Source organism: Bos javanicus, chromosome 2 (assembly GCF_032452875.1).
Source record: "Bos javanicus breed banteng chromosome 2, ARS-OSU_banteng_1.0, whole genome shotgun sequence".
NCBI classification, from domain to species: domain Eukaryota; kingdom Metazoa; phylum Chordata; class Mammalia; order Artiodactyla; family Bovidae; genus Bos; species Bos javanicus.
The window spans coordinates 7,354,031-7,379,088 of NC_083869.1; the positions used below are offsets into that span (position 1 = coordinate 7,354,031).

General features: G+C 36.1%; 1 protein-coding gene across 1 annotated transcript in view; it reads left to right on the plus strand.

The window, feature by feature from the left end:
• COL5A2 (collagen type V alpha 2 chain) overlaps nt 1–24,680 on the plus strand; it is a 158,015-nt gene extending 133,335 nt beyond the window's left edge. Inside the window, exons 36-54 of the mRNA XM_061433186.1 lie at nt 1,125–1,178; nt 1,395–1,448; nt 1,857–1,910; nt 2,274–2,381; nt 2,495–2,548; nt 3,085–3,138; nt 3,894–4,055; nt 4,777–4,884; nt 5,991–6,098; nt 7,672–7,725; nt 9,569–9,676; nt 10,170–10,223; nt 12,075–12,182; nt 12,569–12,622; nt 13,857–13,964; nt 15,822–16,113; nt 19,841–20,028; nt 22,054–22,293; nt 23,008–24,680. Of these exons, the coding sequence (XP_061289170.1) occupies nt 1,125–1,178; nt 1,395–1,448; nt 1,857–1,910; nt 2,274–2,381; nt 2,495–2,548; nt 3,085–3,138; nt 3,894–4,055; nt 4,777–4,884; nt 5,991–6,098; nt 7,672–7,725; nt 9,569–9,676; nt 10,170–10,223; nt 12,075–12,182; nt 12,569–12,622; nt 13,857–13,964; nt 15,822–16,113; nt 19,841–20,028; nt 22,054–22,293; nt 23,008–23,154 (2,109 nt within the window). The 3' untranslated portion in view covers nt 23,155–24,680. The remainder of the gene's footprint in view (nt 1–1,124; nt 1,179–1,394; nt 1,449–1,856; nt 1,911–2,273; nt 2,382–2,494; nt 2,549–3,084; nt 3,139–3,893; nt 4,056–4,776; nt 4,885–5,990; nt 6,099–7,671; nt 7,726–9,568; nt 9,677–10,169; nt 10,224–12,074; nt 12,183–12,568; nt 12,623–13,856; nt 13,965–15,821; nt 16,114–19,840; nt 20,029–22,053; nt 22,294–23,007) is intronic.
• The last annotated feature ends 378 nt before the right edge of the window (nt 24,681–25,058 follow it).

Below are 25,058 nucleotides of genomic sequence, written 5' to 3' on the forward strand. Positions count from 1 at the left end.
GTTTGTGCTTCATATCACAGTTGGTCTGGAGTGCACAGTAAATAATGAAGAGCTGTTTGAAGGAATGATGTGCTGTCAGTTTATTTTAAGGAGAAATATCCATCTATTGCTCCTTTGAACTATTGAATACTTTGAAACTGCAGTGCAATAAGATCAAGACTTAAGCAATGACTGCTTAATTTTTAGTGAGGGAAATATGTTGTTCTAGGCAAAAAGCAGAGAATTTATCTCATATAAAGGGGAAAAAATTTTAGTGTAGTCACCTTTATATTCAAACAAATCTTTTAAGGAAGTGTATTAGGTGAATGACAGAATATTGTTTCATTATAGATCTAGAGAATTTAAGATCACAGTTTTCTCATGTTCTTGTCTTAAAATACAATATAAAATTAAAAAGTCATTTTATTCCCTAAGTTTCTTCTGTAATGCATACATAAATTAAATGGCAAAGGAATATCTGAGTTTCTTGTGAAAAAGCAATACACAAATATCAGAGAGAAAACCTGTTTTAGGAAGGGCTCCAATGCTGTGCAGCAGTTTAAAAACTGTGCTTGTGTGTCAAGAAAACCCCACGTGTTGCTCTGCTATACTCTGAGCCAAAGAACACCCTCACCTTCAGTGCAGTGAGGTGGTTCCATTATCATCACAGAAGAATGTGGAAAACTGAGGGCTTTAGCACAATTTCACTTTTCTAAAAAATAAAGGAATGATATTTCACTTGTATAGTTTAAGAATAAAGTATGCTATACAAAATAAGAAAAGTCTCTTAAATCTATTGTCAAATTTCAAGTAGAGATTAGTAAAATTAAACAAGCTAAGAAACACAGAAACCTTGTTGAAGGATAGCATTGGTTTCAGACTAATGTTTGAAGACAGTGTTATGTACATAGATAAGTGAGTTGGATGAAACAGATTGAAATGTTTTGTGGAGAAAATCCACTGGGAATTGTTTTAGACTAGATATAAAAATATTGAGAATATACAGGTTGTATCATTTATTACAGGTGATGTTTTACAAAAGCAGTCATCTGTAACAAAATAGTACCTTCTTGGTTTGTTTGTTTAAACGTGGAGATTTCTGCGCATTCTCTTCCTCAATATGCCTATGTTATGTTCATTGACAGGGTCTTCCGGGTCCCTTGGGCCCTCCAGGTCCTTCAGGCCCTACTGGAGAAAAGGTAATGTCAAAAGTTGTTATCTTGTGGACTCAAAATTCCGAGATCTGAATGCTGGCTCTTTTTCATAATGTCTTCTCTTCCATAAAGTATGATAGCTGGGCTAGATCATCTCAGAGTTCTCCTCCCATCCACCCAACACATAGGGCACCATGTCCTACAGTTTTACTGTGTTTTGCCATTGCTTTGGACAATAAGCATCTAAAATCTGCTTTTCAGGGAGAACCCGGCCCTCGAGGTTTAGTCGGCCCGCCTGGCTCCCGTGGCAATCCCGTAAGTGACAGAATTTTGATGTTCTTTAGTATGAGATTGAGCAGTAAAACAAGCCATCATTTTGTCTTGATATTTATATGAAACCATGCCTTAACTTCCTGGTTTTCACCTTTTACTTTTCTTATTACACTTAAAAAAGAAATTAGTGTATTGTTTCTATACAGTCTATTAAGTCTATATAAGCAGCTCATTTACTAAATAATCAGAAGCTTCTTTGAGACTTTGGGCCTTGGAAATTTTTTTCTATGACTCTCATCTCTATACCGCCCTTAGGAGTCTTCCTCAAGCAACATGTCTAATTTCTCTATATGTGCATTTCAAGACACTGCAGATTTATAAAATTGTATTTTAAAATACTGTTCCTGTTTAGAACCATGTGTGAAAGCCACGGTAATGTTTGTCTTCTAGGGTTCACGTGGTGAAAATGGCCCAACTGGAGCTGTGGGTTTTGCGGGCCCCCAGGTATGATTTTTAAATGTCTTGAATTTACAAATGTTCGTTCTTCTTGCTACAGCAATGAATTTAATTAATTATCACTGTCATTTGTTTTGAAGGTATATTCAAGATTCTGGAAAACATAGTATTCTAGGCAATAGTCTCATTTTCAATACATTTTTTTTTCATGGACTGGCACAAAACATGTGGTGACGTAACTTACTTTTTCAGACTGTCTTTGAAGATCACATTGTGGTGTTTTTTTTTTTTCTTTTAAGCGTTTATACTGATTACAAATCACCATTTTATAATATATGGATAAATGATAATTATTATGAAAAATTTGTGTTTAAGTGTTGCAACCATTTCCTTATTTATTCTTTGATGTAGGGGCCGGATGGGCAGCCTGGAGTGAAAGGTGAACCTGGAGAGCCTGGGCAGAAGGGAGACGCCGGCTCTCCCGGACCACAAGGGCTGGCAGGATCCCCAGGGCCTCATGTAAGTTTAAAGTAAAATAAGATAGAACTTGAGCCCAGTGCCCACTGTTTAGACCTTGTGTTTAGACCATCTTTCTTTACTGCCGCACCCTTTTGTTTGTTTCTTTCTATTAGGGTCCTAATGGTGTTCCCGGACTGAAAGGTGGTCGAGGAACTCAGGGTCCACCTGTAAGTTGGTTTGAAGCTCTGGGAATTATGCATAACTAGTGACAGATATCTAGTACTTTATAGCCATCTTAAAGTTCCTTTGAAGCCATAACAACCAATTTTTAGTTGTATATATTGCAGTGGAAAAAAAAGTGCTTAACTTGGATGACAATCTGCATTAAAATTAGTTTTATGACTTTGGAGATCCGGTTGCCTCATATAGAACCTAAATAATAGATTACCTATGGAAGAGGGAATGAATAATGTGAACCCACTTCATGTAATTCTGTTATAAGACATTCTAATGTGATCCTAGTGCTCATCTTCAATACTTCTATATGTTCAAGATAAATGGAAAGTGGCAAGGGAAAAATAGCATCCTTCCTGCCAGTTAAGCCAGATCCATCAACAAAAGCAGGATACAAGAAAAAAATTTATTGCTCACAACAAGAAAAGGGATATAAAGTCCTAGGTATCCCTATAAAATAAGTAAGCCCTATAAAGTATATATAACTAATTTTTATTTTAAAATTGCTTATATGATATTATATTTCTAGGGTGCTACAGGATTTCCTGGTTCTGCTGGCAGAGTTGGACCTCCAGGTCCTGCTGTAAGTCAATTCAATAATTGAAATCACTGATAGTGGAATAATTACACACAACACATAAATACACACACACACATGTACATATTATAATGATATGCACACATATATTTGAGTTTTTATTTGTTCTTTTATTTAATCACTTAATGATTTGTTATCCCATGTTGACAGTTCTTGTCCCAGTAATTCATGCTGGTATGTTGTCAAGTAAATCATCTTTAATCATTGAATGTTTCTTGGAGGAGCTTTTTTGCAAATCCTTTTAAGCTCCAATATTTGACTATTACTTCATTTGGGTACTGAACACTCACAGTATTGTGTGGTAATGATCATTCCTTTCAGTTAGGAAGAATCTCTGAGATTATCTGTAATAAAAATTATTTTTTCATTAAAAGATCAAGTCAGACTAAAAATGCATATTCATTGTTGGTGAAGAGCCTTATGGAGTTTGAAAATTCAAGTTAATTTCAAACACATTTTTTTTTTTACAATTTCAAACCACTTTTCGTTCTTAGTTGAAGTTTAGTTGATTTATAATATTGTCAGTACACTTTTCATAATGACTCAGAGGTAGTTGTCTGCAGATAATGAAATGAACCTACAGCTGTGTATTTTATGTTTTGTTTAAATCCACTGAGTGATTAACAGGAAAAATGGACCTGTGAAGCATGGGGTTCTGCTTCTAAAGCAGAGATCCCCATATTAGGTATTCTAACATGGCTTCTACTTTGCCCTCTGGGTCTCTTTCCATGTTATACTAGGGAGCTCCAGGACCTGCGGGGCCCTTAGGGGAGCCCGGGAAGGAAGGACCTCCAGGTCTTCGTGGGGACCCCGGGTCTCATGGACGAGTAGGAGATCGAGGACCAGCTGGCCCTCCTGGTGGCCCAGGAGACAAAGGGGACCCAGGAGAAGATGGACAACCTGTAAGTTTGGCATCTTGGCTCTAAACTACCTCTAACTAGAAACTTCTAATAACTACTGCCACAAAAAAACTGTTTATACATTATCCCGAGCACTTTTATAATCCTTTGAGTACATTGTGCCCTATAGTTTTTTAATTTACAGTTCTCTACTCTAGGAAAAAGTATATGTACAGGTATAAAAATATAACAGTAATGGATGTGGTACTCAAAAACTAAACAAGAAAACAATTGTTTGTTAAATATCTGTACTGAATTAAGAAAAAATTTTAAAGCAATTTACTGAATATATTAATGCTTCAACATTAATATGTTTAGATAGAGCCCAACTTCTTTCCTTTGTTTAAAAATTTTTCTTGTGAGTTTAAAAGAAGGAAAACTGCCTGAATATTTACCTCTTTTATTCTGTCAATATTCACATTATCTTCAAGTTCTTTTCAACTAATTCTCAGCTTTAATAATGGTTTAATTGGTTTAATTCCAAACAGTTCTCACTTTTAAATAATGTTGGAGGCTCAGCGTGGATTACTCATTTTGACTACTCATATATAGTATGATTTTGTAGAACAGAATCTTAATACTAACTTAATACTACTGACAATATATTACTATGAGTAATAATAATACTCATACTTAATAAACTATAAAGCTGTCATCTATTATAAAGTGTTTGCGTATAGTTTTCCCTGGAGAATTTCTTATTATAGTTTGTATTCAACATTAGGGTCCAGATGGTCCCCCTGGTCCAGCTGGAACTACTGGGCAAAGAGGAATCGTCGGCATGCCGGGGCAGCGTGGGGAGAGAGGGATGCCCGGCCTTCCAGGCCCAGCAGTAAGTAGCTGCACTGGTCAATACTTCATCTGATTATGTGCAATATCATTTGTGAAGGGAGAATGTATCTTTATTTTTCTTAATAAATTTAAAATCTTTTAAAGGCACTAATACAGAGTATCTTATAAACCTTTTGACTTTAAATGTCAAATTCTTAAGTACATTTGAAAAATATATTTATTTAACCCTGGGACTAGAAACTTAGACAAATAAGGATATGGATTTTTGGTGACTCGAAATCTTTCTTCAAAGATTAAAAATATCCGTGGAGCTAGAGAAGGGGGATAATCTCCTGGTGAGTAGGTAACCTCTTTTTAAATAAACATGCCTAATGGAAAAATCCATATTTCACAGTTCAGAGACTAAGTTTTCATAAACCATCAAAGGGAAGAAATAGTTGAGCTAAAGTAATACTGGAGGTGAAAGTGGGGTGAACTATAAAGAAGGATTCTGAAAGCAATCTCCTGTTCCCTGGAGGGTGCTAAGAATTTCATATTCCCTGAAGTATGGATAAAAGTTTAACTCACTGTTAGCTTTGAAGAGATTAAATTTTACTGCTGAAAGTTTACATGCTTGAGAGAAAAAAAATGATGTTTTTATATGGAATGTGCAGATAGATTTACTGTTGGGGTATTGGAACTGGGGACATGTGGGTGAAGAGATGAAACCAGTAGAGAGGGAGTGTAGAGCAGTCTTACTGTTATCAGGAGTGAGCCAAGGAACTTGGAATATTTGGTCTCCCAATAGTGAGATCAAACTGTCAGGAAACAGAAATAAAGTGAGGAGACTAAGCAGAAGAGTAAGGATGAGCATATTTTAGTGACACAGATTCAAGATGGGCATCCAGATCTGAAAATAGTACTTCAGAGTAAAACCCAAAATGTACCTGAATTGGTGCAAAGGATAGTCCCATCGATACATCAGGATGGGTGTGATAAGAAGCGGGCGCATCTCTGGGAAGGTACCGCAGTAGTACTGGTGTTGCGTGATAACTGACAGTTATTACTCCAGAGGGAGACACTGGGTGCCATTTAAACTTAGCCTTTATGTGAACCGTCCCCTCAAGCTTCTTCAGAAGTGGCTGACATATTTATACTTTATTTCAGGGCACACCAGGAAAAGTAGGACCAACTGGTGCCCCAGGAGATAAAGGTCCACCTGGACCTGTTGGGCCCCCGGGCTCGAATGGCCCTGTCGGGGAACCAGGACCGGAGGTGAGTACTCCAGTGAAGATCATCCTCCTCTCCTTATCTGGGTGTTATGGGGACATTTTTGAAATTTAGAAATTAATTTAGAAACTAGAAATTGTACATTTGACCTGAAGGACATTTTCTAGTGCTGTTTTTTGATGTGTTTTTCTTCCCTAGATAGTTGACTAAATGATGACATAAGGAAAAGGTAATAAGATTGGTGTCTTGCACTGGCCTTCATCTCGTCAGGAGCCAAGTATTTTAGTTGGTTTAGGTTGTTGCCAAATTGTTTTGAAGGTGAAAGGTCACAACTGTTTATCTTTTCTCTTGTTATTACTTCATTCTGTAATGGCATATTTGTCAAAATTGCCAAGTTTTATGGTGATAGGATTAATATAATTGTTAAAGCTTGTGAAGAGGGCCAAGTAAGTAGAGATCATTTTACTTAAATATCCCTATATATATAACATTTTGGATATCCAATTCCCTTAGGCTCTTTTGAGAGGAATCAGCTTGATTTGAAAAGTTACAGGTTGAAATATCCTCTGTTCAGTGCTTTAATGAGTAAATTGCCAAACATTTAGTGTCACATTTTCTTAAAAGAAACAATGCCTTTCAGAACAATTTTTGTTCAAATGGTAAAAATATAGTTCTGTGAAAAAAAAATCAAAATAAAATAGGAAAGAAAGACTATATATTTTAAAATGTAATTTAATGTCTAAACATAGATATTTCATTTTAAAACTTTAAGGATATTATTTGGGTAAGTAAAAGTGAGGGAAACCATTCACTGGTAATGTAAAGAAAACAAAACACAAGGAATATAATTGTTGCCTATCTATTTTGAATACTTTGATTTTTTAAAATAAAAATAAAAAAAGACGAGTTTAGACTAAGTATAGGAGGCACAGTAAAAGAAATGTCTGGGGGCTTCTCTGGTGATGGAGCTCTTTTGTCTGGTTGCAGCTCCTCTGGGTCCACCATTGAAGAGATTGATTAAGCCAATGAGTATAGATTTAGTATGTTTCACAACAAACATTGATGAGCCCAAATTTATAGCAATTCCAGGACAGTTTTAAAGTTGAACTGCTACGGTAAATAACTGCTGCTGCTGCTGCTAAGTCGCTTCAGTCGTGTCTGACTCTGTGCGACCCCATAGACAGCAGTCCACTAGGCTCCCCCGTCCCTGGGATTCTCCAGGCAAGAACACTGGAGTGGGTTGCCATTTCCTTCTCCAATGCATGAAAGTGAAATGTGAAAGTGAAGTCTGGGCATCCTTAATTCTTGACTAAGGAATATGAACACAGGGAAATGAAATAACATTGCACTTTAGAAGCACTGTACTGTAAGTGGAAAATAGTATCTTAAATAAAACTATTTAAAATTGGCACCAAAAGTGTAAAAATGTGTTAATAATTTTACAAGCAAATCAGAATAATAGAAATATGGCAGAAACTTTCTTCTACTGAAGTTTCCATAAATGCTAATTCGTAATGTGGAATAGAGGTGGAAAATATGCTGTAATTTTTCTGGCAATTGAAATGTGAATTTTTTTTATTACTCAGTTAATTCATTTTTCAAATATGATTCTTTATAGGGTCCAGCTGGTAATGATGGTACTCCAGGACGGGATGGTGCTGTTGGAGAACGTGTAAGGGCAACTGATCAAAAAATCTGAAATAGTGTGCATTTGAAATCTCTGTAATACTAAAGAGTAAAAAAACTATTCTTTCTTCTCATCTTGATTCTTTAAGTAATTAGCTATGTAATCTTGAACAAATTTTCTGAACGTCAGTTTTTAAATACTTTAAATGTGATTAATATTTATACCATTGAGCTCTTATGTTTTAAATATCATGTTCAAAGCATCTCATAGGCACTCAAAGAGAGGGAAAGAAAGAGTTTTGAGGAATCCTGGGGCAAGGCCCCCCTCCCCCTCCATCTTCTGTAAAGCCAAGGAAATGCAAATTCTCTTGGGATCTAAGTTTTTCCCAGGGTTGGTATATATTGTCCAGTGTAGTAGTCTTCAGAGGTTTTGCTGATGTACCCCCAATATACTTTTGAAAATCTCTGAACCCCTGTGCATATTTTAAGTTACCATCACATTTTATTTTAATCATAAGTTTTGATAGTTATGTTGGGTCAGTTCTTTTCCCTCCCTTTTTGTCTCCTTGTAGCAAAGAATTGAAACAACAGACCAAGACAGCTCAAGCAGGCACACAGTCCACTCTTAGAGCAGACCAATCCTGTAGGAGTGGTCCTGCTCATTTTAGGGTTTCCTTTTAGTGTTTTTTGTTGCCTGTCCTAAGGAGAGCCTGCAGCCTGACTGGTTCTGTCCCATGCAAAATAGGGCTTGTACCCAAGACCAATCAGGGAAGGGGGCGAGCTTGGGCATTTTTCCTTGCTGGAGGTCTTCACTCCAACCTGAAATGGTTTCCCTTTTTCATGGGCTTTGTCTTTTCTTTGTTTGTCCTCTGGATGTTTCTTCTAGTCGCCACTGTCTCTAATTGCTATCTTGGACTCCTTTTTCCTGTTCTAACTGTCTAACAGTTACAAAGGAAGTAGTTCTGGTAAATTCTAAATGTATGTATGCTTTCATCATATATATTTTTTAAAGTCTTGGAGTTGCCAATTCAGCTTATTCAATGTATTTTATTACATGTCCATTCTTTAACCTAATTGCCAAAGTTTATCAAGTTGCCAAACTAATCAGCCAAATAAGACTTAACTTCTGTTAGAAATAAAGATCTGGCTCCATTCTTCAAGTCAAATAATTATATTAATACACATTCATGTAACTATAATCTCACCTCTGACTTCTTAAAGAGACAAGTAAGATTTGGAGCCAAGTAAGACTGGGAAAAATAAAGAGCAGCTTTTCTTTCCAAATACTTCTTTGTTTTATTATCAAGTGAACTGTGCATTCTGGAAAAGTCCCTTAGTTTTATGCCCAGTGGGGTTTATTCCTTGATGCATTGTGCCGTATTAAGGTTGCAGATGGTATGATATATGCTTTTATTTCGTAAAATGGGAGTGGGGTGATTATTAAAGAGGAAGTAGGAAAAGATCCTTCAAATCAATTTTCTGAAAGAACTCATATGAAGTTGTAAACCTGGAAAGTGGTTTCCTTAGAATTTTCCCTGTTTTCACACTCTGGAAAATTTTTGTTTGTGCTATACTAAAAGTACAGATACCCCAGTGGGTCTAAGTCACATGCTGAATTCTGGAGGTGACCACTTCCATATCCAGCAATCTTGACTATGGGAATAATAGGATGAGAATGAGGGGACAGATGATATTGGGGGAAAATATCTTACCCTTTTCAGTTTGGTTTATTAATATGTAAATATAAGTAGAACATTTAAGTAATATATAAATTAATAAACAAAATGTTTTAAAAGGTGTGTTTTTCCTTTCATGAATAACATAAGCATACAGAATTTTGCTGTTTTATAATAAATATTAAAAAGGTAATATCATGGTTTCCTTGTCAGGGTGATCGTGGAGACCCTGGGCCTGCAGGTCTGCCAGGCTCTCAGGGTGCCCCTGGAACTCCTGGTCCTGTTGGTGCTCCGGGAGATGCAGGACAAAGAGGAGACCCGGTAAGGAGAATCAGTTTCACACTGACAGTTTTAATCAACATACTGTATTATGAGTATGCGTATATGCATGCATGCGAAGACATGTGTGCTTAGAATTATCTTTTCTAGTCTTAAAAATTTAATTTCTAATAGGTCTTCAAAAATCTTGATGCTTTGGCTTTCATTATCTAAAAATGTGGTTTATAGGAAATATAGTAAGTATGGATCATGTTAAATTTAAGCAAGTAATGTCTTATGTAATTAACTAAGGTGATCTTCATTCAGAGAAGTCCATTAATAAAATTGACTATAGAGATGTGCTTGGGGTTATAGTGAGCACATTCTTATACCCAGGGAAATTAGCCTGGTTTTATTTAGTTAGCCATAAGAGTATACACTTAGATACACTTACACATATAGAAGTATTCAACTACAGACATATATTATTGAATTATAAATCTCTATAATATATCCATACTTTTTCTTATATTAATTTTGTGAAAATTTCTTCTAGGGTTCTCGAGGTCCTATAGGACCACCTGGTCGAGCTGGGAAACGTGGTTTACTTGTAAGTTCTTGGCTTTAAAAAAAAAATATGATTTCTTACATAAAATATTCTCCCAAAGAAAAAACATAATTTTTAAGATTCATAAATGAAAATTACCAAATTCTTCAAGCCCTAGACAAAATATTAATTTAAAATAGCACCCAGGTGTTTACATTTGTTTTTATAGTGTTAGTATAATTCTTCTGAATTTTACTATGAATTATTTCAATAATCAATTAAAACTTTTAGTCACAATTTTCTCCCACAATAGCAAGGGTAACAGTGCCATTCTTTGAGATTTTCTAAAAATTATGTAGGCAAATGGGTTTGAAAGCTCTTTGTAAACTTGAAAAGTACTACTCAAGCATATTTTATTTTTAGCTAGATCATTACATAATGATATAATCTAAATATGTAAAAGAGAATCCAAACTTTCCAAACTTTGGAAAACATCTCAGGCTAGATTAAACTTCAGTTCAGTTCAGTTCAGTTCAGTTGCTCAGTCGTGTCCAACTCTTTGTGACCCCATGAATCGCAGCACGCCAGGCCTCCCTGTCCATCACCAACTTCTGGAATTCACTCAGACTCACGTCCATCGAGTCAGTGATGCCATCCAGCCATCTCATCCTCTGTCGTCCCCTTCTCCTCCTGCCCCCAATCCCTCCCAGCATCAGAGTCCTTTCCAATGAGTCAACTCTTCGCATGAGGTGGCCAAAGTACTGGAGTTTCAGCTTTAGCATCATTCCTTCCAAAGAAATCCCAGGGCTGATCTCCTTCAGAATGGACTGGTTGGATCTCCTTGCAGTCCAAAGGGCTCTCAAGGGTCTTCTCCAACACCACAGTTCAAAAGCATCAATTCTTCGGCACTCACTTTTCTTCACAGTCCAACTCTCACATCCATACATGACCACAGGAAAAACCATAGCCTTGACTAGACGGACCTTTGTTGGCAAAGTAATGTCTCTGCTTTTGAATATGCTATCTAGGTTGGTCATAACTTTCCTTCCAAGGAGTAAGTGTCTTTTAATTTCATGGCTGCAGTCACCATCTGCAGTGATTTTGGAGCCCAAAAATATAAAGTCTGACACTGTTTCCACTGTTTCCCCATCTATTTCCCAGGAAGTGATGGGACCGGATGCCATGATCTTCCTTTCCTGAATGTTGAGCTTTAAGCCAACTTTTTCACTGTCCTCTTTCACTTTCATCAAGAGGCTTTTTAGTTCCACTTCACTTTCTGCCATAAGGGTGGTGTCATGTGCATATCTGAGGTGACTGATATTTCTCCCGGCAATTTTGATTCCAGCTTGTGCTTCTTCCAGCCCAGCATTTCTCATGATATACTCTGCATATAAGTTAAATAAGCAGGGTGACAATATACAGCCTTGACGTACTGCTTTTCCTATTTGGAACCAGTCTGTTGTTCCGTGTCCAGTTACAACTGTTTCTTCCTGACCTGCATACAGATTTCTCAAGAGGCAGGTCAGGTGGTCTGGTATTCCCATCTCTTTAAGAATTTTCCACAGTTTATTGTGACCCACACAGTCAAAGCCTTTGGCATAGTCAATAAAGCAGAAGTAGATTAAATTTAAAATACTTCATTTTAGTCCAAATATAGGTTAAACATTTAAATAATTGAATCTTTAAGAATCATTATTATATATACTATGCTTTTAGTGATCACTTTCATTCCTTGAGAAAAAAAGATTAAAATTCCTAGATAAAAATAGATAAACATTCCTAGTAATACTATTTAGATAAGTAAATATATTAGTTCATAGAAAATGCTCAAAATTGTAGCAAATACAATTGCACAAGTAAAATTGTAAATTGTAGTTTCAACAGGCAATGCTTATGCTATGACCTTATTTCTAGGGACCGCAAGGACCTCGTGGTGACAAAGGCGATCATGGAGACAGAGGTGATCGAGGTCAGAAGGGTCACAGAGGCTTTACTGGTCTTCAGGGTCTTCCTGGACCTCCTGTAAGTTATTCCTTTAAGTATTATTTGCTCTCCAGGTGAAAATGAAAAGGTATTTTGACATGAACATTTATTTGTCTATAAAATGGATGGACCTTTTGCATCTTATTTTCATTTTAAAGAAAATCTTGATGAATAAGTCATTACCTAAGTACCCAATATAATTGTTCATATGTTTGCTGTAATTTTGTAGGAAAGAAATAAACCAAAAGGTTATATGCACTATTACTCTTACAGTTGTCTTTAGTGTTGGTCAACTCATGTAGACATAGAGATTGATGAATGAAGTATATGCTGCTAAAGTCAATGACAGGACATTTTTAAAAGCTAGAGAGGTTAAATATAGGATATAAATATTTTGGCTTTTTTTTTTTTTTTTTTCTACTTAGGGTCCGACTGGTGAACAAGGCAGTGCTGGAATCCCTGGACCATTTGGCCCAAGAGTAAGTAACAAAGTTTAACAATAAGTTGCAGGGGTAAATACTAATGTACCTGAGGACATTTTGTTAGTGCTTGAGTATCATTTTCACGGTATTGAAGCTGGAGTTGGCTTAGGTTCTCTGAAGCTGGCAGCAAACATAAGAGACAAACCATTCAGCATTTACATTTAAGTAGACATAGCCTGAAATATATTACTTCATAGGCCCATTTAAAATCTCTTACCTAGGGTAGATACACTCATCTGTTTGTCCATTTTCTTACTCTATGTTTTTTGAAATTTCCATTTAATTGTACTCTTTGAGATGATACTGTAGGATTTACCATGAAGTGGAGACAGATTTTGAAGCTGGATATACTGTTTTCATTTAAGCAATTCCAATAGTTCCTCAGAAGTAGTTAGCATAAGGCTAATTAGGAAGCAAATCATAAAATGAAACAAATATTTGAAGGTTGTAGAAATTCTACATTTAGCATTAATGCAGTCTAATAGGTCATTAATGCCACAAGATAATTACTTAGGAAAATCATTAGAAAGAATTTCTGCTATATCTAAATACAGTATAAACAAGTCATACATAAAATTGAGAACAGTATCAAAATTACTGAGATGTGATAAAATTCTGGAGTACAGGACACAAATTTAATTTATGTCAAACACTGAAACTTTTGTGATTTTCATACTCCTACTTAATTGAATTTCTAATTAATTTACAATATGTGAAATGTGATGAAACAGCTCCTGCCAATGAAAGTAGATGAAAGAAAGTGAACGTGCAAGCTGCTCAGTTGTGTCCAACTCTTTGTGACCCCATGGACTATACAGTCCATGGAATTCTCCAGGCCAGAATACTGGAGTGGGTAGTCTTTCCCTTCTCCAGGGGATATTCCCAATCCAGGGATTGAACCCAGGTCTCCTGCACATTTCAGGCAGATTCTTTATCAGCTGAGCCACAAGGGAAGCCCTAAGAAGTAGATGACTAGTCCATTAAAAGTAGATGACTAGCCCATTAATGTTTTAACTGACACTGGTCTTTTCCCATGCATGGATGGTGGAGAATTCATGTGTGATGAAGCAGTAAATATTAGAAAGTGCTAGAAGTCCATTTATTAGTCATTAGGAGAACAAATATGAGAAATCAATGTGACAGCTCCAAAAAGAAATAGTTCTTTGATCAGAAAAAGACCTTGTAGAGGTTTGCCTCCTAGGATCTAAAATACAGTCTTTGTTTCTTGCAGGGACCCCCTGGTCCAGTTGGTCCTTCAGGCAAAGAAGGAAGCCCTGGGCCACTTGGGCCCATTGGGCCTCCTGGTGTGCGGGGCAGCGTTGGAGAAGCAGGCCCTGAGGTAAAATCACAGAGATTTGTATGTGCTATTGATTCCCATAGCTTGGATTCTGTCTAAGGAAGATCTGTGCAGCACGAAGGACAAAAGACTTTAGGAACTCTGAAAATGAGCCTGGAAATCACATATAGCTTGTCTGTATAATAGCTAATTCAAACATTTTAACACAGATTATTCAGAATACATAAAATTAGAGTCTAAGCTACCTAAGCCTTGACTTCAATGAGAGCAATGGAGTGATATCAATGAAAGCAAATAGTAAGTTATGCCTGTATTATCGTTAGAGTTATAAAAATATGGCTTTGCTCTAAGTGGCAATAGACTAAATGGGAAATTTGATGAATGTATTTGTCCATGAAAATGTTGGAAAGTGAAGCCTGTGAAATTAACGTATTATTTACTGAAAAAGAAAGGATTCAAATTGAAACTTTCAATAGAATATTTCAGTAGTATTGACTTGTAAAGCTTTAAATTGCTTTAGTTAGACTTCAGTTAGGCTTCTCAGAAACCGAACTTTGGGGAACAGTCTGCTCTAAATGCCATGCATGTGTGTGTGCGTGCATGTGTGATGTGAGGTTATACATCCCTCCCTGGTGTCTCTTCCTCTTTTGCTTTATTTTCCATTTCCTATTCTGTCTCTGTCCTAATGATAATACCATTCAACCAAATATTTAGTATTACATAGAAAGGATAGCCTTACATTTCCTATGTTCAAGAGAAATATTTTCTGTTTATTTCTCTAATTTTACATGGAAAACAGCTGCAGAATTGGAATACTTCTTACTTATGTGGCTCTTGATTGACTTTATTTTGTGTTTTAGTGGTCCTTGATAGCAAAAAAAAAAAAAATCTCTTCCCCTGAGTTTAGCATAAAGGAATGTATGGAATCATGAGATGACCTTAAAAAAAAAATGGATTTAATGGTTGCTTGATAGTGAGGAAATGTTTGCACTAGAACTTGATACAACTTGTCCAGACCCATTTAATGAGTGGCAGAGCCAGTAACAGAACTCCAGCCTTCTGCCTGCCAGGTCTGTGCTCCCCAAGAGAGATGTGGACCACACACCTTTTCAGGTTGTGGAGAATTCTCTCAAGTTGCTGAGTTCTTCCTTGGGAAAATGCAGAAGGAAATTAATAGAGAGGATCTGTTTTTCTAGTCTCTGATATTTTGTGTGCTCATCTCCCTTTTGCTCCAGTAGTTCTTATTTGGCAAAAGAATAATAATTATTGAAAGAGCTCTTTAGGCAAGGATAACTTCTTCCAGTTTTGTTTAGTAGAGATAATTTTGATCTACCCACTAATTAATGCACATAAAAAGATTTCCTGTGGTTTCCCCTTATTTAGATATGGGGGAATTCTCTTGTGGGTGTTTCTTCAAGTATTCCCCTGGTACTGATGGACAGTCTTATGGAAGTAGCACCCAGAAACTCCTCTGCATCTCCTTGTTCAGCCTTTGTTCACACATCCTTTTAAAACGTTTTAGTTGTGCCTTGCCAAAATAGTTTGAAAATGAGTGTACAAATCTATACATACATTAAAATGTATAGTATCTTCAGGCGTAAACATCAAAGCAAATGTTTTGTGTTTTAATCTTTAAATAAAGATGCCAACCTCAGATGCCAACTTGCAGATATCTTGTCTGAGAAACAGTTATGCATCATTTCTCATTCTTGGAATGTTATAAGTTAGCAGACCAGAACCATCTAGTTAAAAAAGGACTCAAGCCACAGATCTCTCAGTGCCATCAAATTGAGGTTTTGCACTGTCCCCCTTTGCAAGTCCTATCAGTGCCTTTGTGTCCAATGGAAAAGCAAAAACTAAAAACTGTTTTAAATATATTTCCGATTTTTTAAAAATTAGGGTCCTCCTGGTGAGCCTGGTCCCCCTGGCCCTCCGGGACCCCCTGGCCACCTTACAGCTGCTCTTGGGGACATCATGGGGCACTATGATGACAGCATGCCAGACCCACTTCCGGAGTTTACTGAAGATCAGGCGGCTCCTGATGACAAAAACAAAACGGACCCAGGGGTACATGCGACCCTGAAGTCACTCAGTAGTCAGATTGAAACCATGCGCAGCCCTGATGGCTCTAGAAAGCACCCTGCCCGGACTTGTGATGATTTAAAGCTTTGCCATTCTGCAAAGAAGAGCGGTGAGTAGACAGTTGGCCATTTGAGCAAAGCTCATTGTTTTTGATGTGTAATTCTCCAGTGCATACCAAAATATTTTATTTACTCTCTATTTAGTGATAGACACAAGAGATAAAACGGTGGCCACTCAGAGTCTGAGGTTTGCTGATGGGAACTGTCACTGATATGAAAAAATATGGGGTGAGATAAGTACTGTAATAGAGGACATATCCTATTAATGACACAATTTCATGGTGGTATTTTCATTTCCATCCAGAAACCTTAAAATATGGATAATTTTGTAGTGCTGTAAATGTCAAAAATACTTGCTTGAGCAAGGTTAAATATGTTTAGTTTCCTCAATAATTCTCAGTGATTTAATATGCTAACATATAGTTGGATCCTCAAGAGTAGAATAAAGTTCTATTTTTAGTTTTTAAAGAAACTTTCATACTGTGGAATTTAGAAAAATAGTACAGATGAACCTAGTTCCAGGGCAGGAATCGAGATGCAGACATAGAGAATGGATGTGTGCACACAGTTGGGGAAGAGGAGGGTGGGATGAATTAGGAGACTACACTCCCAGGCTGCCCTGTTGGCTCAATGGTAAAGAATTTGTCTGCAATGCAGGAGACACAAGTTCGATCCCTGGGTTGGGGAGATCCCCTGGAGAAGGAAATAGCAACCTACTCCAGCATTCTTGCCTGGGAAATTCCATGGACAGAGGAGCCTGACAGGCAACAGCCCAATTCAGTTCAGTTCAGTCAGTTGTGTCCGACTCTTTGCCACCCCACGGACTGCAGCACACCAGCCTTCCTGTCCATCACCAACTCCCGGAGTTTACTCAAACTCATGTCCATTGAGTCGGTGATGCCATCCAACCATCTCATCCTCTGTTGTTCCCTTCTCCTCCTGCCCTCAATCTTTCCCAGCATCAGGGTCTTCTCCAGTGAGTCAGTTCTTTGCATCAAGTGGCCAAAGTATTGGAGTTTCAGCTTCAGCATCAGTCCTTCCAATGACTATTCAGGACTGATCTCCTTTAGGATGGACTGGTTGGATCTCCTTGCATTCCAAGGACTCTCAAGAGTCTTCTCCAACACCGCAGTTCAAAAGCATCAATGCTTCAGTGGTCAGCTACAGTCCATGGCTACAGTCCATGGCTACAGTCCATGGGGTCACAAAAGAGTCGGACACAATTTAGCGACTAAAGAAACAGCAAATACACTACTGTGCATAAAATAGATAGCTAGTGGGAACTTACTATAAAGCACAGGGAGCTCAGCTTAGTGCTCTGTGATGACCTAGGTGGGTGGCATGGAGGGGAGGTGGGAGGGAGGTCCAAGAAAAAGGGAATTTACTTATGCATATGGATGATTCACCTTGTTGTGCAGCAGAAACTAACACGACATTGTAAAGCAGTTATACTCCAGAGATAGTAGAATAGAGTATGCCTTATTTCCCAGATTTATTTGAATATGGAATTCTTTTCATGTAGTTTAATGTTCTACAAATCATACTTCAATAATCTCTGCTGCAGAATTTTGCTATGGTTATTTTATAAAATATTTTGAAATTAAAGTCTTTTCCCCTAGTGGTAAACACTATGCCTAAAGTTTGCAAAATTCCATCATTTTGATTAATTTAATAAGACCTGGAAAAGAAAGATCCATAAGAGGGCCATGGGAATGAGCTATGAAATGCTTAAGTGTTTCAAATAACTTTGAAATGATGCTGACAGGGATAGCTAAAATTGTTATCTTTGCAGAACAGGCCATTTGATTACCAAGTCTATACTTTACATCCCGCCACCAATGTCCCTTCATTCATTTAAAATCCAGTTTTTAGTGCATATTTTATATATACATACAGACATGGATTTTATACATATATTCATATTTATTATACATATATTACATATGCTATTATATAAACTATATATATTTACATATGTTTATATAAATATACATATAATATAACCTATATACATATATTTTACATATATATACAGAATATACATATATATACAGATATATACATAAAGATATATGCACAAAAATGTATTTGTTTGCATATTTATTAAGCTGTATCTCTAGCACCAAGCACTAACTTGGTGTAGCCTACTTCAAGGATCTCTTCTACATGATAAGATCAATTTTTTGCACTATTTTATATTGGAGCATAGATGATTAAGAATGTTGTGTTAGTTTCCAGTGACAACAAAGTGATTCAGTTATACATATACATGTATCTATTATTTTTCAAATTATTTTCCCATTTAAAATAGGATGCTACATAATATTGAACAGAGATCAATTTTAGGGCCATTGAGGGACTTCCCTGGCAGTCCATTGGTTAAGACTCCATGCTTCTGTTGCAGGGTACATGTATTCAATTCCTGCTGGGGGAACTTAAAGATTCCGCAGCCACATGATGTGGCCTAAATAAATAAATAGGGCCAGTGAGATAATTCATAGCATTCTGATTAGAGTTTGACTCACTTAATAGTTTTGAAAAGACATTATGTTTTTAATATTCAATTATTATTTGTTCTAAAATATTGACTGTAAATTTAATGAGAATCCATCCATTTTGGCAAAGCTACTTGCTCACCATGAATTATCTTTTTGGTATAATTTCTAATCTACAAAATGGGTGTGATGATATTTCCTTCACATTTTTGTGTTTTGAGCCTGAGGTACATTTGGCCAGTCACCTTAGAATAGAAAGGAGAAAGGACCTGAATGCATAACAGTTACTTTTTTCTTAGCTGCAGGTATTTCCTTAACTGGGATTCACTTTATTTATTTATTTTTTCCTTTCTTTTTTTTTTTTTTAAATTTTATTTTATTTTTAAACTTTACAATATTGTATTAGTTTTGCCAAATATCGAAATGAATCCGCCACAGGTATACCTGTGTTCCCCATCCTGAACCCTCTTCCCTCCCCATACCATCCCTCTGGGTCGTCCCAGTGCACCAGCCCCAAGCATCCAGCATCGTGCATCGAACCTGGACTGGCGACTCGTTTCATACATGATATTATACATGTTTCAATGCCATTCTCCCAAATCTCCCCACCCTCTCCCTCTCCCACAGAGTCCATAAGACTGATCTATACATCAGTGTCTCTTTTGCTGTCTTGCATACAGGGTTATTGTTACCATCTTTCTAAATTCCATATATATGCGTTAGTATACTATATTGGTGTTTTTCTTTCTGGCTTACTTCACTCTGTATAATAGGCTCCAGTTTCATCCACCTCATTAGAAGTGATTCAAATGTATTCTTTTGAATGGCTGAGTAATACTCCATTGTGTATATGTACCACAGCTTTGTGATCCACTTGTCTGCCACTGGACATCTAGGTTGCTTCCATGTCCTGGCTATTATAAACAGTGCTGCGATAAACATTGGGGTACACGTGTCTCTTTCCCTTCTGGTTTCCTCAGTGTGTATGCCCAGCAGTGGGATTGCTGGATCATAAGGCAGTTCTATGTCCAGTTTTTTAAGGAATCTCCACACTGTTCTCCATAGTGGCTGTACTAGTTTGCATTCCCACCAACAGTGTAAGAGGGTTCCCTTTTCTCCACACCCTCTCCAGCATTTGTTGCTTGTAGACTTTGGGGATTCACTTTAAAAGAGTGAGTTAGTCCTTAATCAGTAAGTTAGTCCTCTGTCAATTATTTTAGAGACTCATAATCATGTTTGAGATTCTTTTTATTTAGCAAATATTTTTTATTTTGGAAAACAGGAGAGTACTGGATTGACCCTAACCAGGGATCTGCTGAAGATGCAATCAAAGTTTACTGCAACATGGAAACAGGAGAAACATGTATTTCAGCAAATCCATCCAGTGTACCACGTAAAACCTGGTGGGCCAGCAAATCTCCTGATAATAAGCCTGTTTGGTATGGTCTTGATATGAATCGAGGATCTCAGGTAATTTAATATGCTTGCTTAAAGTTGTATTCATTGCTTGCCTTTATTTATTGTATTTTAGTATTGACTTAGGACTTTTGTAATTATTTTTTTTGACCATGTTTATTTTATTGTGTTTATTAATAATTGGAAGTGATAGGTTCTCATTAGTTGTATTTGCAACATCATTGCATAAACATTGCTATGAATTAAATTAATATAGTTTTGAATGATAATTTTTCAATTGATGGAATGTAAAAAAGTAATTATTTTTCATATTAGCTCCTTTAATGCCTGTGACACGGCTTGTGGAGTAGAGTTGAAGGGATTTTGCCATAGCTGGAAGACAGTGATTATATTTAGCATCAGGAAACCTAGGTTACTCATACATGGATCTGTTACTATCTCTGGGACCTAGAAAGTCTCTTAACCTTTTTTTGTTTTCAGTTCTGCCATTTTAAAGTAAGAGTGATAATATTTATTTCATAGCTTCTGTGTGTATATAAAGCATGTGTATATAAAGTATATAGTATCTGGTATTTAGTAAGTTATGGATAAATATTAGATCCTTATTATGATACTTTTGATAATTGAATCCCTTTGTAAACTTCATAGTTATTTAAACTTAACACTTTTATAATTATAATATTACCTAATATTTTTGCTTGAGTCTTATCCCCTCTGTTTCCTTCATGGTCCAGTAATTAGATTCTTAACTAGTCTTGCCACTTCCTATTGCAATATGAGTATTCTATTCCACATCTCTTTGTGGCGGCTTAACTTTGCAGTTTTCTTCTTAACTCTGCTCTGAACATTTCCTCAGAACTCATGTTCATAATGGTATGAGGACATTTTGGGTATATGCAGGATCTACCATTATTTAAAGAACAGGAAAAAATTTTAAATTTACCTACCTAATAGGAATATAATTTAGTTAACATATTATATAAAAAGATAAGTAGGAAATATCCTGTAGAAAATTATTTTTGATTATTTGTTTTTGTTAGCTAATGGAAAACTTATAATTCATATTTCCTATAAGTATGTAACAGTTGGGTTAAAAAAAATTTTACCAATAGTTAAGTCCAAATTTTTATCATAACTGACAATAAAAGCAATCAGCTATTTTTGATACATGATTGAATATCCAAACCTATGCTTAAGTATATAACTTCTAAAAAGTAATATTCAATATTTTTTTAAAGAAATAGAGAAGCAAATTTTAAAATACTTAAACTTTCTCTGGTGAGTTATAATTATATTTGGTTTCACCACCATTTGTTGGAATAGTAAGAATGAAGTTTCTTACTTGTGAATATTCATAGAAATTTTAAGATATTTCCGCATTGTAGACAGACGCTTTACCATCTGAGCCACCAGGGAAGCCTTAAGGTATATATATATATATATATATATATATATATGTAGAATATCTTGTTATGTGAAAGAATAGACGCAATACCCTTCAAAATTAATTTGTCTGAAATCAACACACATACTCACACACAGCACTATAAAACCCATCAGTGTTACATATATTGGGGCTCAGGGCAGGCTGCTCTAAAATTTGCTTCAGTGACACATTGATCATTTTCAGTTAAAGTCATGTAAGTAATGGTTGCTGCAAGAGGAATGCTTTGATCCTGCTCTCTGTCTCCCTGAAAGTAGGAAATAAATCTCCCATGTGAACTCTCCCTGTACTGAGGGCAGAAAGACGACCTTATCTCCACAGATAGGGAATTTAGAACCAAGACGCCTGTATAAACAAACATCCTTACTTCCTTAGTAATTTACTATGGAAGCCCAAACTAAATTCCTTACCAATTATGCACCCAAACCTAGGTTTCTTTGTTCTGTCAATTCCTCTTAAATTTACTGTTTCTTTGGCTCCTACTTGGGTCCCATTTCTGTGAGACCTCTGACCTCTGTGTCCCAAGTTAAAGTTGTTTCTTTTTCTCTGGCTAATCTGTCTTGTGTCAATTAGTCCAATCACAAGAACTCAGGAGGGGTAGACATGTATTACAAAGACTCTTTTTGTTTTTCTAGTTTGTTTATGGAGACCACCAGTCACCTAATGCAGCCATTACTCAGATGACCTTCTTGCGCCTTTTATCGAAAGAAGCCTCCCAGAACATCACCTACATCTGTAAAAACAGTGTAGGATACATGGATGATCAAGCTAAGAACTTGAAGAAAGCTGTGGTTCTCAAAGGGTCAAATGACTTAGAAATCAAAGCAGAGGGAAACGTTAGATTCAGATACATAGTTCTTCATGATTCTTGCTCTGTAAGTACTTTTGATCCATATTGATCTGGTTGAAGAAAAAAAAAATTACTTTGTTAAAAATACTGTCATGGCCCTAGAGGTGGGGGAAAATTTACCCTGTGTATAAACACGACAGCAATTAGTTGTTCCTTAGGATAAACCTGAATGTGTGTTGGTATGTGAAACATGCTAGAGGCTTTAAGAAAAACATAAAGGACTGGATCCTTGCAGCTCTTTTGCAAACTCACTTTAGTTCTGCAAATTACTTAGTTTACTTAATCTCAATTCTATGCTTAAAATTCCTGGATTCTAAAATATATAATCCATCTGAGATACCTTAGGTCTTTCTGATACCTTAGGTCATACTGATTGGTATGTCTTTCCTCTTGCATATCTATATATATATAAAAGAAAATATTTAATGACATATTTTGGTTTCAATCATGAAAACCAAAAATGCTTTCATAATTTATGAAACAAATTATGAAATTTAGTGTTGTTAGTGACCATTTGGGAAGCTGCAAAAGAATAAAGGGCTTTTTCCCAATTTAAAGAATGAGAGAAATACCTGCCAGCTATGACAGTATCTCATTTGATGTTGGCAGTACTCTTACTGCCAAATAGTGCTCTAAAAATCATTGCTTTTACATTATAAAAATTGGTTTGGAAGTTGCTGTCTAACATTTTTGTACTAATTTGGGTATGCTATTAACCCACTGCACCATTTAATTCCAGAAACGAAATGGAAACGTGGGCAAGACCATCTTTGAATATAGAACGCAGAATGTGGCACGCTTGCCCATCATAGATCTTGCCCCTGTGGATGTTGGCAGTACAGACCAAGAATTTGGCGTTGAAATTGGGCCAGTTTGTTTTGTGTAAAGCAAGCCGAGATACATCGACAATGAGCACCACCCCTACCATCAGTGACCACCACCATTCACAAGACTTTGACTGTTTGAAGCTGATCCTGAGACTCTTGAAGTAATGGCTGATTCTGCATCAGCACTGTATATATGGTCTTAAGTGCCTGGCCTCCTTATCCTTCAGAATATTTATTTTACTTACAATCCTCAAGTTTTAATTGATTTAAAGTATTTTTCAATACAACAGTTTAGGTTTAAGATGACCAATGACAATGACCACCTTTTTAAAAAAGTAAACTGATTGAATAAATAAATCTCCGTTTTCTTCATTTCAATGTAATGACAAAGTTGCTAAGTATTTATGAGAAAACTTTTCTTCCTGGCAGATAGCTTAAAGAGTGGGGTATATAAAATCACAAAATGTTTATTTCACATGGCTGCAATTGGAAAAATACAATTTTGTGACCTCTCATTTGCAGATGATCAATTAAAAATGAAATCAAAATGTTTATCCTTGTGATTGAAACTGAATGCTTGTCTTGATATTGTATAACTAACACACAGACTCTTTTAAGAGAACCATGAAAAAATATCAATTTCTCATTGTCTTAAATGGAATGTTAAAGTAGTATATATTCAATAGGATTTCTGACCAAAAAAAAAAGATCTTAAATTTTTGTAAAATGTGGTAAATCTAGACTTCGTTTGCATTCAAATTTAAAGCTACCTTTCCCTATATTGACTCAATCTATCAATATAGATAGAAATTAAATGAGTATACCATTGAATATATTTGCACTTTCTTGTTTAATAATGCAAAATAATTCCCATACAACTTTAGAAACAAATATTCAGGACCCTTAGTTGAGAGTCTTCCACATATACAATCTCATCTTCCTAAAGCCTATAATGAAGAAAAAGATTTAGAAACTCAGAGTTGTGGAGCTGACTCTAATCAAACGTGATGGTTGGAATTAGAACATTTGGTTTTTGAACTCTCTTAGGAAAAATGACCCAACATTTTTTTAGCATGAGCTACCTCATCTCTAGAAGCTGGGATGGACTTACTCTACTTGTTTATATTTTAGGTACTAAAAGGTGCTATGCGTCTGTGATTATTCCAAGACTGGAGATAGGCAGGGCTAAAATGTATTGTTATTATTATCCTTTAATGATGGTGCTAAAATTCCTTCTATAAATTTCTTTAAAAATAAAGATGGTTTCATCAATACCATTTGTGAAAACGTAACTGTTAGATTTCCCGTTTCTGAAAGAAGGGGCATTGCTCCACTGCCTGTTCACTGCTCATCTGTCATACTGTATCAGACTGTTGTGTAATACTTGCATGTTTCTTAGACTAGAACATGTAGGTCCCCTGATGTCTCAAGGATTTTTTTCCCTTTAATTCTCTGTTGGTTCCATTTTTTATTTTTTCTTTAAAAATAAACAACTGGGACCATCCCAAAGGACAAGCCATGCACACAACTTTAGTCATGTATCTCTGCAAAGCATTGAATTAAATGCACGCTTTTGTCATGTCAATGGTTTTCGTTTTGTGGAATTCCTTTGAACATATTAGATCCATTTCATTTTCAGTCGTGAAAAGTTAGGTGCTGTGGTATTCTTTGTTTGCTGTTTGTTTAAAAGATAAAACAACAAATGCCTTTCATCACGTAGATACTGGCTTATAATGAAAATCAGTCTGCAACGTCACTCACAAAGGCAGCGTGACACTAATTTCACCATCGATGCCCTTAAAAATCTCAGGGTGGTTCCTATTGATAACAAGAGAAAAGCAGCTGATTTTTCATAGTTGAATAAATTGTGATAATATATGTCTCAGTGTGTCACATATGAATTTAGCCTAAATGTTTTCAGAATTTTTTCTTCAACATTTATTTCACAGTATTGTTTCTCTCC